Consider the following 13,982-nt stretch of genomic DNA (forward strand, 5'->3'; position numbering starts at 1 on the left):
TGTAATCTGCTTTCCTTAATTTTCTTTGCGTATTCGTTAAGAGTATACTAGACATCACCACATGGATAAATTCGGATTTAAAGAGAACATGAAGGAAAACTAAACATTTCACTAGAATGTTAACATTTCATCACAACATTAAAAGAAACAGTATTAAGTATATCCCAGATGTGGTATAAGAGAATTTTTTTTTTTTTTTATCTTGGACACTGTACTTAATATACAGGTACCATGACTGAAATTAATCACAAGCTCTTACAGCCTTAATAATTAATAGGTATGTTCTGTTATAAAACCATTGCAATGATTCATGTGAGCAAAATTATTTTTTTATCTTACACTGTAATTTGTCCTTGCGTTTACTCCAACAATTTTCAGAAGTGTGCACAGAAATGTAAAGCAAGTTCTTCTATAAAACCTAAAAATATTTTTTCTTTCTTTAATAAAAAACTCCATAGTATTGACTTGAAATAATTATATTCAACTATCTTCTTTTTTACAAGAAGTATGGCAAAACTAGCAGGCCATAATCTCCCTTTCTATCTTTAGTCTCCCTTCCAAAGAGTCTTCTTGAACTGAAAGATAAAAGACATTCCCAGAAACAAACCCATGAAGACCCCTAAAAATGTGAATAGAGCAGTTTAATTGGGAAGTAACTGTCAGATGGTTTTGATCAAGGTAGTCTACTCCAATGCCACCAGCTGTTTTAATGAATGTATCATTAACGAGAAAACTGCCGACTGTCCGATTTCTTGCTAATGTGTTTGAAGATTTTAGCTTTGTGGACGCTCTTCGATTTCTGGTAACCAAATCCCCCACCTCCACCTCTTTTCTGTAGTCTTCTGCCATGGTTGCTGTTCACATCTGGAATTTTATTGGTTAAAGAACTTGAAAAATTTGAAATGTTGCTTTTTAGGTATTGTAAGAGTTATTAATGTGAGAAAAAACAGCAGCATTATACGGAAAGTTAAGCTGCGTAACTACAGGCAAAACCAGAACTTAGTGCCTGTGGTCTTAAGTAATGCATCTATTTCTTCAGTTGTCCAACTGAGTTGGCCAAACTCCTACTGCTTCAAATTCCATCCACTGGCAGGTTTGGCAGTAATCTAGACAGTGTCTTCTAGTTCATGCCCTTGCCCCTCTTTTTCAATATTGCATGACTATTAAACTTAAAGCATGTACCTTTCAATGAAAATAATTTTGCATGGAGGAGAACAGTACGCTAGAACATAAATGTATTCCAGCATCTGCTACCCTGCAGCAACTGAAGCACGTACAGCATGTACATGTATTAAAACATGGATGTTTGTAGGCAATTTTTGCAGTTTTAATATTGGCTATTCAACATTTTCTTTGATAAACTATTTTTGGTGCATGATGCATTTATGTGACTAATAGCAAAAAAAAAAAAATCATAATTTGAAGTAGCACAGGAACTTCAGTAAGTTGTAGTTAACATTTATAAAGCAGAAATTCAGCTTTGAAGCACTGCAGTAAAAGGATACTGAGGTCAACAAACGGAGGAACTTTAAAACCAAATGAAAGGCTGACTTTGGGAAGATCCAAGTTATTGACATTATAGATCTGCTTCAGAGAATGGGAGTCATAAGCTCTTATGTAAGCTTTGTATGCTTCCTGGGCTGACTTGTGAAGGAAGTAGTTCTTCTCAATCAGTTTCTCCAGCTGGTGAGGGAGGAAAAAAAAATAAAATAAAATAAAAAGACATATCCAATTATAGCTATAACAAGTGTATAAACTATATTCAGGCAAATTATATACTGTGTGAGTTGCAGTGGCATTCACTATTCCCTTCAGCAGAACTGCCCTCTGACGGGAGAGCGCACACACCTGTACCAGAGGGCTTTTCTAAACAGAGGGACAAAAAAGCCTGAAGCTGGATTCCAGTACAAAACCTCAGCAATATGAAAATTTACAGGTATATTGAGTTGGATTGTCCCAAACAAGTTAATCAAGGAGTATATAACTGCAGCCACACCATGAGACCAGGTATGTTCAGAATGAACGGACAACGACAGCGTACTTTCAAGTCAGACATCTAAGCTGTACCGTTCCAGGTAAGTCTGTGGGCAGTCTTAGCTATTGTGGTGCAAATACCTTGTAAAATAAGCAGCATTAATTCTGAGACAAAAAGGCAGATGCACTAGTCTACACTGAGACATTATATTTGTTGCAGGCTAAGTTCCCAATACTCTCTAGATCCAAGTGTCTCATTTGATGTTTAACATACTTTAATTCAGCACACTAAAAATACGTTACATTAGACACCGTTACTTCCTGACTATTCTTAACTAGGAACCTCTTTCTGTAAGGACTGTCAACACTGCTTCTTGCACTTGCTATTTCAAATTTAAACTACTGCAAAGAAGCACTACAGAGCTCTTATCGAAAAAATGATTCTCAGAACTAAACAACAATGGACATTCACATCTACAGAACTATCTATGCTATTCTATTCAACTTCCTGCTCCACGGCTGGTTTTGTAGCACTGGAGCACAAAGCAGGTTTAGCTGATACTGGGATTTATTAACAGCTAGTTAAAAATACACCTAGAGTATACACTAGCATTTCTAGGTGTTAGTACTGGATCTCTTTCTGCACACTGAAGCCAGAGTTAATCATCTTATAAGACACATGTTATTTGCAATTAATCTGAACACACGTAACTATTCAACACAAGCTACCGAAACCCCGTTTGCTACGCTAGACAAGAACATTCTGTTCAAAAGCTAAAATCAGGTTTACATCCCTGTGGGTTTGTGATGTAATGCAAAAACCCAATTCTTACAAGCAAATTCATACTGTATAATGTCGACAATTTAGTACTGGATAATAGATTAATCTTTAATTTCAAAAACGTTACCGCTTTACTGTCATCAAGGGACAGTATGGCAGGAGGGTTTACTGCACAGTACTCATCCACAGGAACTTTTCCTAACAAGCACACATATTTTTAAACTGCAGTTGTTATAAACTAACATTCTCCATGTAAATTATTGCACAGATATTCAGAGTATGTGTAGCATGAAGTAATTTCATACCTGAGACTGGATGTCTGAAATTTTTGCCCAAGAAAATTCAAATTCACTTAGTGGTACCTTAAGAAAAAAAGAAATAAAACATCAAAATTATTTATACTGAATGTGTTTTTTAATACCAGAGCTGTATCTGTCAATATGTAATTATGGCTCTCAAGTTCAAGGATGTTTTTGTGAATGAAAAGCACACCTGTGCATATTTTTGGTTTTTGGCATCATCTTTCATTTGCAGCAATGATCGCACCATTACACCAATATTACCCTTATCACAGACATATTTGTAAAGTGCCTTCATATCAATATGCTGGTATTATCACTTCTTTTAAGCTAGATAAGAGAGACACTCAGTGTAACACTCCTACCCCTTTAGTTTTCACCTTAGAAGTTAGACTAATTTAGTGACAAGTAGCAAAACTCTGTGATGTAAACAAGCCCGTAAGGAGAGCGGCCAAGAAACCACGTGCAGTTCTATCATAATAAAATGACGACATTTAGACCACAGCTACGCTTCTTTTGAAACTGAACACAACGCAATTGATTCTGTGAATAGAAAAAATAAAAACTGCACGAGCAACATCCATGTTTTAATTTCCTCTAGATGGCCACGCTCCCTGTATCCTTCCACAGAGAGGCTGTAGGAAATTCATTTATATTTTAATAACACAAGTTGCACAGTTGCAAAGCAACTATAAATACACTCAATATTTTACCTTTGTGCTGCTGACTTCAGACTTCAAGTCAGATGCTTAGAAATTATTTAACTGAACAACAGAATGCTTTTTGCTTAAAAAAATAAAATGTTTGATTAATCCTTACAGTTTTTGCCTTTAAAAACCTGTTGCACCATTAAAAAAAAATTTAAAAATCCAGACAGAAGTTTACCCTGGCTTGTTTTAGGTAACGAAGAAAGCCCAGTTCTTCTGGTCGTAAAATGAGCAGAGCGTGTCCTCTACCATTTATGCCTCTGGCAGTTCTTCCAACACGATGAATATATTCCTTTTGGAAAGAATAAGAAATAGTAAGTCCAATCTGTCTTTCAAACATGTAATAATCAAACAGCTTCACAAAAAGATCCCAGATTTAACATTAATATAGTGCATGCATCATCCTTTTTGTTTTAGATGACTTCTTAGCACTGACACATGGATGGGTAAAACCAAGGGCTGAAGATGCAAAGCATAATTAGGCTGAGACGGAAACCCCTCTCTAAAAGCATTTTACCTTTTTCTGAAAAAAAAAAATCTTAGATTGCTGTAACTGAAAATTAAGCTTTGCTTTTGGTATATTTGCTCTGTACATTTGTCAAAACTTCTGAGTTTTTTGGCATTCACTTGTTTACACTGGACATTTATTCAAATAAGAATACAGATTTTTAAATAAAAATCAGATTTCCACTGCAGAAGCTGTTTAGGAGACTCAGAGATGTATATATAAACTCATACTCCTCCTGAGAAGTGTTTTATTGTTTAGCTGGTTAGATTTTGATTAAAAAGCACAAAGAACAATGTCATAAAAAGCAATTCTTCAAAACACAATGAAGGTCTCAGCTAGGTGCAGCATGTCCTAGGAGCTGATGAAGTGAAATGGAAGTAATCAGCTGCTAGATATGAACACAGCTGAATCCTGACCTCTGTCGAGCAGCAACTTCAGCTTTCCTCTGCAACTACTAGCAGAGTAGTAGTAGCTAGGATTTGATTTGTTGCTGTGAAGTTTCTCTATTTCATTAACTTACTTTTGGATCATCTGGAGGGTCATACTGGACGATCCAGTCAACTTCAGGAATATCCAGTCCTCTGGCAGCTACATCCGTGCACAACAGTATTCCAGATTCTGCATTACAGAACTGGAAAAACGTTGTAGTACGTTTGGTTTGTTTCTGCTTGCCCTAAAAGGAAACAAACACAGTAAGGGTGAAATATCAACTAAAAAAACGCAAACAAAAACCTAGAAACAAACCTGCCAATTTGTAAGCTTAAATCTAATTTCCCATTTCATATACCACTGCCAAAAACGTAAAATAATTTGGGACATCTTTCCATATCATAGATTTGTACCGTCCAAGCAGGACCATTTTGAGAAGTGAAGAAAACGACGCTATCGCAGTCAACGCCACAGGGGTACATAAAACGGTATCTCTCAGAGGTTACACTGTACCTTCCACAACATTAAAATTTCCTTCTTTTCAGAAGGGCTGCATAAATGCCTGAAGTTCAGAAGAAAAGACATTTGCAAGTCTGGCAATGTGTTAGATAGATTACAGATTGAAAAAAACAACCTAACAAATGAAAACCATACTCATAACACTTCTATCAAACTATTGCCAAAAAATCCCCAAAAGAATAAAATAAAAAAGCCATTTGTGGTCAGTTGTAAGTGTTTCATAAACTTTCAGTCAGTTCTTTCTTCTGAAGTGTACATTTTGTGATTTTGACAAAAAAATTAAAATACTCATCCAAACGGTAAGAATTGGCACAGTAAAACCAAACATCACCCTGGCCTTAGAAAAAGAAGCCAATGCTTCAGGGATCAGAGTGTGTGGATTCCTCTGATAATTCCTTTGCTCCACAAGTAGAGTTTTAGTGCTTGTGAAAGGCAATCCCTTGGAAGAAAACAGAAAGCTTTCTACACACAGAGCATAAATTAATGTCCGTGTTCAGCCTGGTTTGGAAAATAGCAAAATTAACAATATTGAAGTGTTGCTGTTACACAGTCTTTGCTTTGTCTCCTTCCTCTACAGACTAATCAAGATGATCATCAGTTTTGTGAGCGAGGTACCTGTTTATTAGAAACTGGACTGAAATAAACAAGGCAAATGTAAGGTTACTAACAACTTACAGGTACTATCAATACTAATTAAAAATGTACCAATAAATAAAATACTTACATGAATGGCCAAGACAGGCAGATCAATATAGTTGAGTAATTCATAGTGATACTTCACTGACATACATGAAGAAAAAAATACCATCAGTTTCTTCTTCCGGTTCTTCTTGAGGAATGTAAAGAGCAAGAGGAATCTTTTCTCAGAAGGACACACTACATACCCCTGGAAAATTTTTCCATATTGTTAAATGAAGTAGTATGGAACAAACTTTTGTTTCAGTCATACAGTTAAATCAGGGAACTGTTAGGCTGTCAAACAAATGCACCAAATAGTTATTTTTTCCAGCTATACTGGGCCAAACAATTCAATTTATTGTCTGTCCCTCGCCTCGGTACATGAAATTCCTAAAGATAATGAACGTGGCAAGAAACTTACTGCACTAACTTGAAATAGGAGAGAGTCATTTTTGAATAATTAATCTCAACTAATGTAAGTTCAGTGAAAAGTAGTTAGTTTATACAATAAAAATTCATTTCAAGAACTTTGAATTACTGACATTAGGCATGAAAAAACCGCACAGGGTTCTTAATATTTTTTACGATTTCAAGAATTTTATTTCATGGCATTTTTGCTACTGGTTTACTCTTTTAAGGTAATACATAGCTGCGGGTAATTTTATAACAATACTCAGCATGTCAACTGCACAAACACAGAAACTGCTGTGCAAGTCCATTTACCTATTACTGTCTGAAACAGCAACAATGAAATATATCTGGTATCTATAAATCTAGTCAGTAACGTGGAAAATACAGTTAGAAACACAACTGGAGCTTAGGTGTGTAATATAGGTAGGAATAGACAAAGTCTAAGTAACTAAATATAAACCCTCATGAAATAATAATATCAACAACAATAACAACAACGACAACCTGTCCTACAAACATGGACTAGATGCATATGACTCACTATAGTTAGCAGACTAAATAAAGCCCTTTAAGCAATGGACAGCTTTTGCCCATTAGGATGGTAAACACCCTTTAAGACAGTGTTTGTACAACCCAGTTAAAAACACACAGGACTTGGTATGTTCACAGATCATACGCCTTTTAATAACATTTGTGTCTTACCTGTTCAAGACCATCTACTGTTGCTGTCTCCTTGTTATCATCAACCCCAACGTACAGCGGCTCTTTCTTCAGAGAGATCTTTGCCAGATCTTCAACCTTTCTGGTTTGTGTAGCGGAAAAAAGCATCGTCTGTCTGCGTTCTGAAAAAATATTTATTTCGAAAGACAGCCTCATTTTTTAAAGGAGAATTCAAATAGCAAGTCCATCAAATCTCTAGCTGCAAACTCCCCTGAGCAAGTCTTCTCCTTGTTTCAATCAAATTCCGATTCAAATATACTGCTACTGACGAAGACAGACAAAAAGTAGTTGTATTACGGACTGTACAGGATATTTACTTAGGCTGCCCCCAGCCTCAAAATTCTAACAGCTACCAAAACACAATTTTCTTTCTCTCTGGGAAAATGTTAATAATAGTTTGCACTCGAATTTAGACACAAAAGAATGATTTAAATAGAGACAGACCTTGTAATTCCCATGAATATGAAAATGTTTTTGTTTTAAAAAAAAAAAAATTGTGCTAGAAATTGTGCAAGAAAAAAACTTACCAAAACTGAAGTGCATTGTTACTGCTGGTCTGGCAAAACGAGCCTAGAACATACACATTTGTGCATGCTATTTAGTCACGTGGCAGTCTGTCTGTACGAGCCTTGGCGACTTCCTTGGAGCAGGGAGGCAACCTCCTGCCTGCCCATCACCCCCCCAGCTCAGACACACATCCTCATCCTGTAACACTGTCTTGTTACACAAGCACATGGAAAATGCAGACTTCATCTGTTCCTTTTCACAACTGCAAGAGCAGCAGCAATTGTTCTTACTGAACAACTGGTGCCATCACTTTTTAATATTTTTTTTCTATTTTGAAGTGTCTAGTTTAAAATATAATCTCCTTCCTAATGAGATAAAACCAAATTAAACTCATACAAAGTAAAAATTTCTTTTGTCTATCGCTTCCCACTTCACAAAGAACACACCATGTTCCCAGTGGTCTTTGCCTTTTTTTTAACACTGTTCATTAACATACTTCACAAGATGTTATTTATTAGATTTACATATCTGCATTTCAAACATGCAGATCTGAATTTTAATATTTAAGATGTGGAACCTCAAAATATTTATCACTGATTTTTTATGTACTATTTCCATGGGTTTTTTTTCTGCATTTTGAAAGTTGAAGAGAGTGCCTTGTTGACTCTGAAAATGTGTTTAACATCAATTACAAGGAATAACTAAATGAAAAAATAGGAAAAGAAAATTTTAAGGTAAATACTTGTGCTTCCTTAAGATACTGTTCTTGAAGATAGGAAGAAAATTTGAACTGCAAGTCAGAAGACCTTTTTCCTTATGTTTAAGCCTTATTAGGAAATAAGGAATTGAAGGAAATAAATGGGCAGAGGAAGATGAACGAGAGAATGTAGATGTTAAACTAAAAAGATCTTAGATGAACAGAATTATATCCCTGAAGTGCATGTGAAAACTCTGTCCTTCAGATAAAGTAAGATATACTAGCTATCAGAAAAAAAGGACAGTTAGACAATCGCTCTAAAGTGCATTTACAGAACTATAAAAATTACTAACATCTCCTATAATAATTGAGTCATAAAGAAGACATAATGTTAGTCAAGTGATTTCCAGGAAAGACAATTTTTTTTCTTACTTGGTAGAAGTTTTATGATCTGTTTCATTTCTTCTTCAAATCCAACCTCCAAGATACGATCCGCCTCATCAATTACCAAACACTGCAAGTTCTTATACATGAAACCTGGAGTGTTCTAGAAGATTAACAAATTCAGAGTCAGACAGGGACAGGAGTTTTATTATGTTTTAATAACGCAGATTAGACATCAGTATTTTATCTACCTGCATATGATCCAGCAGTCTTCCTGGTGTAGCCACAATGATATTAATTCCATTTCCAAGTTTCTGTGCTTCTGCTGATCTGTTACTGCCCCCCATTATCAGACCATAGGTGTGAACATGATGATTCATGAGTTCTTTTAGAACTCCGTAGGTCTGCATCGCAAGCTCTCGAGTAGGAGAAAGAATAATAACACCTGTTCCTAAAAAATACATCCACCAGACAAGCGTAAGTTACAACTCATCCAACCTCCTCTCTTAGCCATGTTTCTAAATGGCTGTGCCACAGTAAAATTCAACTGTGAAATGAAGAGCCTTACCATTTCTAGGCATGAATTTTAGCTTGTAGATGAGCTCTACCGCAGGAATCAGAAACGCAAGAGTCTTGCCACTGCCTGTCTTTGCAGCTGCTAAAATATCCCTGTATGCAGCAAAGTTAGAAAGACAAGTGCTTAGTTGATTGTACAGAGAAAAGAGCAACCCTATTTTGAACAACATTGACAATGTAAAAACATAACATGGCTTAAAGGACATCAGTAGGGTTGGTATTAAGAGCTCGGTGGCAGATGTGGTCCGCAGCAATTGGTCACTACGTCTCTAGTGACAGTCTGAGACAGTGTCTTTGAGACACGCTGACAAGACGACTAGTGAAAACAAACTCCCCTGCTTTCAAAGCCAAATGCAAAGCAGTTTCCACAAGTTTACCCTAAGTATTTGTTCATATGCAACACAGATATATTTTGTTAACTTGTATTAATGTCTATAAACAAAATATATAAAACACAAGAATGTATTTTGAAAAAAAAAAAGTTTAGCTGCAGAAAGTCACGTTTCATGTATTTAGCTTGCTAACAAAGTTTACTCAACATTTAGCATCAATATAATGATTGAAAAGACTTGTTTCCTACCTGCCTTCCAGAAGCGGCTTAATACTTTTATGTTGAATTTCAGTCATGTGTGTAAAACCCATGTCATTTATGCCTTTCAATGTATTCTCACTGACAACACCAGCCAGGGAAGTAAAAGAATTGTCTTCGAAAGCACCTGAAGTGAGGGGGGAGAATAAAGAAATATTCAAACATTCCTTCAATTCCATCTGTCCTGAGACTACCCAGTTAGAACTGATCTAGATGAAAAAACATCCAAGCAAAGGACATCATTCCTTTCTAGAATAAAATCCGAAGACATTGACAAAATACTCTGTATTAATGCATTCTTAAGAATACTACACAGAGCTGTTAAAACCAAACATGAATGCACTGCTTCTCCCAGCCAAATTTACTAGTCAGACACCTCCATCGTGCTCTTCATTGACTTTTTCCTCTACAGTTAAACATAGGTGTGTATATCTGTCTTAAAACAGTTTTTCACTAGTAATTTTAAGATTAAAAGAAGCGTGTCTATAATTTCAAAGAACAGAACTGAATAACAGCGGTACAGCTGCCAGGGTCACGTCAAACTACATTCAAAAACCCGACCTGTAAAGCTAATTTGAAAACTGCAGCTTGCTCTGGAAGAAAGCGTTAGACCTTGGCACACGTCTGAAAAAGAGGACACGAGGTACCTGTTAGACCTAGTGGTAAACTGGGCACTTCATCCTCCTCCCCCTCCTCTTCTTCCACTTCTTTCTCTCCAGAATCCTGCTTATCTTCATCTTCTACCTCCACAGATTCATCTTCTTCAGGTTTTGCTTTTTTAGTTTTTGTATCTAGAGCATTATTTTCCAGAAGACAAGTTAGTCAGAGATGAAGGACATGTTCATCATCAAAAGTCGTTCCACAGAGTGAATCTCTGCAGTCTATAAGCCACTTACAAATGTCATGCTTTCTTCGTGGGGTGGGAGGGGGGCAGGAGAAGGGGAGGCAAGGTTTCTATGGAACTTTCTGAGGCAGAGAGCAAAAAATTCAGAAGTTCCTTGCACACAGTTCACTTCACACAGTACAACAGTGAAGCTTAATGTATACTACATGAAATTTTCTGTAAAAATGAGGAACAAGTTACAAAATTCTTTCCTATCTGTAATGCAGACATCAAGTTGCCAACACGGTCTGTGCTCAGGTCGTGTGAAATGTAATGTCTGTTCTAAGTACCTGAATCCTCAGAGAACCGCACGAAAACACCTCTTTATCTGCACAACCATGAGAAGTGTCTCAAGACCAAACACATAAGTTTCAAATATATATAAAAATAAGTGTGTGTGTATATATATAAAAAAATACATATAAATCTTGCAATATTTGCAGATGCAAACCAGGGCAGTTTCCCAGTATACTTTAGTTCCATAATATGCAGATGTTGCCAAAGGCTGGGTGCGTTGCTAAAGCGACGCACTGGCTGGACACTGCAGCACAGAAACCAGCTGTCTCCCAAAGCTCTGCTTTGAAAGACAGTGTAGATATTTGTATAACAAGCAAGCAAAACACCCGGACTTAACGTTACAAAGCAAAACTCTCTGCAACGATTACATTGCTTGCTACGGGCTTAGTACGTATTAGAGTCTAAATGTTCCAGTTTGAATACTAAAAGAGGTAACACTGAAGACTTCCAGGGTTTTAAAACATACACAAGACTGACACAGAGTATTTCTCACACCGTCCAGCCAACAAATCCTCTCCGACTGGGCGGAAAACAAAAGTAGGCGCTTTTTGGGGTTATGGAATCATACAACGGTTTGGGTTGGAAGGGACCTCAAAGATCATCTAGTTCCAACCCCCCTGCCGTGAGCAGGGACACCCTCCACTACACCAGGTTGCCCAAAGCCTCATCCAACCTGGCCTTGAACACTTCCAGGGATGGGGCATCTACAACTTCTCTGGGCAACCTGTTCCAGTGCCTCACCACCCTGAGTGAAGAATTATTTTCTTATATCCAATCTAAATCTGCCCTCTTTCAGTTTAAATCCATTGCCCCTTGTCCTATCACTCCATGCCCTTGTAAAAAGTCCCTCTCCAGCTTTCCTGTAGGCCCCCTTTAAGTGCTGGAAGGCTGCTATAAGATCACCCCGGAGCCTTCTCTTCCCCAGGCTGAACAGCCCCAACTCTCTCAGCCTGTCTTCATAGCAGGGGTGCTCCAGCCCTCGGATCATCTTCGTGGTCCTCCTCTGGACGCGCTCCAGCAGCTCCATGTCCTTCTTGTGTTGGGTCTCCAAGGACAACTCAGTCCTGGGAGACAAGTTCTACTTGTTAAGACAACATACCATCCTCCGCATTAGCCGCCGCTTTCCTCTTTTTCTTCTTCTTCTTCTTCTTCTCCCCCGCAGCGCGGGGTTCAGCAGCCTCCGCGCCCTCCGAGGCCGCTCCGGCCGCTTCTCCCTCAGGGGCCGCCGCTTCCGCCGCCTCCTCCTCCTCCTCCGGGGGGTCCTGCGACACCGCCTCGCCTGGCGGAGGCACTGCACGGCGCCGAGACGCGTTTTGCAAACAGAAGGAGCAAAAAGAAACAAAGTCACAAGCGCTCAGCCGGGGAGAGGCTCCGCAGGGCCGCCTGGTCCCCCCAGTCCCGCCCCGGCCCCGCCGTACCTGCAACCTCGGCCGCCCGCAGCTTCAGGTTGCGCTGCCGCAGCTTCAGGTTGCGCTTGTGGATCTTCCTGCGGAGCAGCCGCATGGGCAGGCTGCTGGCGGCCACCGGCACCGACATCTTCTCCGCTGCCTCCTCCTCCTTCTCCTCCTCCTCCTCCTCCCGCTCGGCCGCTCACACGTGGGGACGGCGGCGCGGCGCATCCGGGCGCCGCCGGAAAACCGTTCCGCCGCCCGCGGCGCCTGACAGGCGGCCCGCAGCGGCGCCTGGCGGCCCGGCGGAGGCAGCGCCGCGCAGCCGGGCGGGAGCGGCGCCTCGCCGGGAGGCGGCGGCGTCGGGGTCCCCGCCCCGGGCCGGGGTCACGGCTGGGCGGCGGCCCCGCGCGTCTTGCCGCAGGCAGCTGTCCCCGCTACCCGTCCCCGGTAGCTCAGCAAGCGAGAGTGGAAAACTCCCCGTTTTATCCTGAGGAAAGGAATCATCATCTCCACGGACACCCCTCGCCCCACGGTACCCGTTTGCCCGGTGGCATTGCCTCCGCTGGTGGCTACGGGTGTGTAACTCCAGTGGGAGAAAGGAGCGCTGCCGGGCATCCACCTGTGCGTTCCCAAATTTAGCACCTCCGGGAGAGGCGGTTTTGGGGACACCCCGTGCGTGGGGTCGCCGCCGTGTGCCCGCCGGGAGCTGGAGCGGCAGCGGCGGTGATGGCCGCCGGCCGTCGGCTCCGCTGCCCGCCCCGGGGGTTGCAGAACGGGGCGGCGGAAACTCAGCGCCGACTTCCAGCTCTAAAGCCGGTGAAACTTTCAGGCTTGCAGAATGCCCAGCACCAACCCCGGGGATAAAGAACGCAGCTGTGCCTTCGGTCAAGTCCTGCATCTCCGTTCGCCACCTGGTTCCTGTCTGTTCCTCCCGATGGGTGCAAAGAACATGGAAATCCTCTGGATTTCCACCAGCCTGGCACTGCTAGCCAGGGAATCTGGGAGCCCGTCATTTCCAGGGCAGGTTTCTTGGAGTTTTTTTAGGCAGCGCTTTCCAGCTGGAGCTCCCAGCTGCTCCTCGAGTCCAGTGACGGGCAGCACGACCTTTCCTTCCTGTGTCCTCCTGCTCTGTGGCCCTGCGTCCTCCTCAGCAGAACGGGTCGGTGCAGGCTGCGCTGCCGCCCCCCCTCCACCCCTCCCCGGCCCTCCGTGACCAGGAGGTGGCACAAACGGCACAGGAATCCACCGCGGACCCCTCGGCGCTGCCTGGAACCGGCAACCGCTGCGTTCTTGGAAACCTGGATGGCTACAACCTGTGTAAGGCTCAGCCTGCAGTACCTTGCTGTAACACAGAACAAACTGCACAACTATTACTATGGTCATTTCGAAGTGTTTCTTGCAAATGACCTTTTTTTAAGAAGCTACTAATGTTAGGGATGCAACGAAAGTAATTTTTCACCATCTGTAATCGTTGTCTTGCAGAGGTCATGTGGATCACCAGGAAGAGAATTGAATTTGTTTTGCCAGAGCTTCAGAACATGAACCACATGATCTTGTCCAGACTTTCGCAGACTGGATAAAAAGGTCTGGCCACTGGCTTATTAAGTTGAAAGGACAACTGTCTCCATCAGC

At 40.8% G+C, this 13,982-nt stretch overlaps 1 protein-coding gene across 2 annotated transcripts; it reads right to left on the reverse strand.

The window, feature by feature from the left end:
* Nucleotides 1-241: 241 nt before the first annotated feature.
* Nucleotides 242-12,495, reverse strand: DDX18 (DEAD-box helicase 18). Of its 2 annotated transcripts, none has more exons than XM_086615413.1 (14): nt 12,378-12,495; nt 12,059-12,238; nt 10,427-10,570; nt 9,771-9,906; nt 9,183-9,283; nt 8,866-9,065; nt 8,663-8,777; nt 7,009-7,148; nt 5,942-6,103; nt 4,790-4,942; nt 3,940-4,053; nt 3,061-3,117; nt 1,506-1,683; nt 242-864 (listed from the first exon to the last, which is right to left on the reverse strand). In XM_086615413.1, the coding sequence occupies exons 1-14, from the start codon at nt 12,493-12,495 to the stop codon at nt 722-724; spliced, it is 1,941 nt and encodes a 646-aa protein (XP_086471539.1). In that variant the 3' UTR covers nt 242-721. The 2 variants fall into 2 exon arrangements, with proteins under 2 accessions (XP_086471539.1, XP_086471538.1); XM_086615412.1 differs by having other exon boundaries at nt 12,059-12,250.
* Between the last annotated feature and the right edge of the window lie 1,487 nt (nt 12,496-13,982).

The sequence above is a fragment of the Tauraco erythrolophus genome, chromosome 8, assembly GCF_009769465.1.
Source record: "Tauraco erythrolophus isolate bTauEry1 chromosome 8, bTauEry1.pri, whole genome shotgun sequence".
Lineage (NCBI taxonomy): Eukaryota > Metazoa > Chordata > Aves > Musophagiformes > Musophagidae > Tauraco > Tauraco erythrolophus.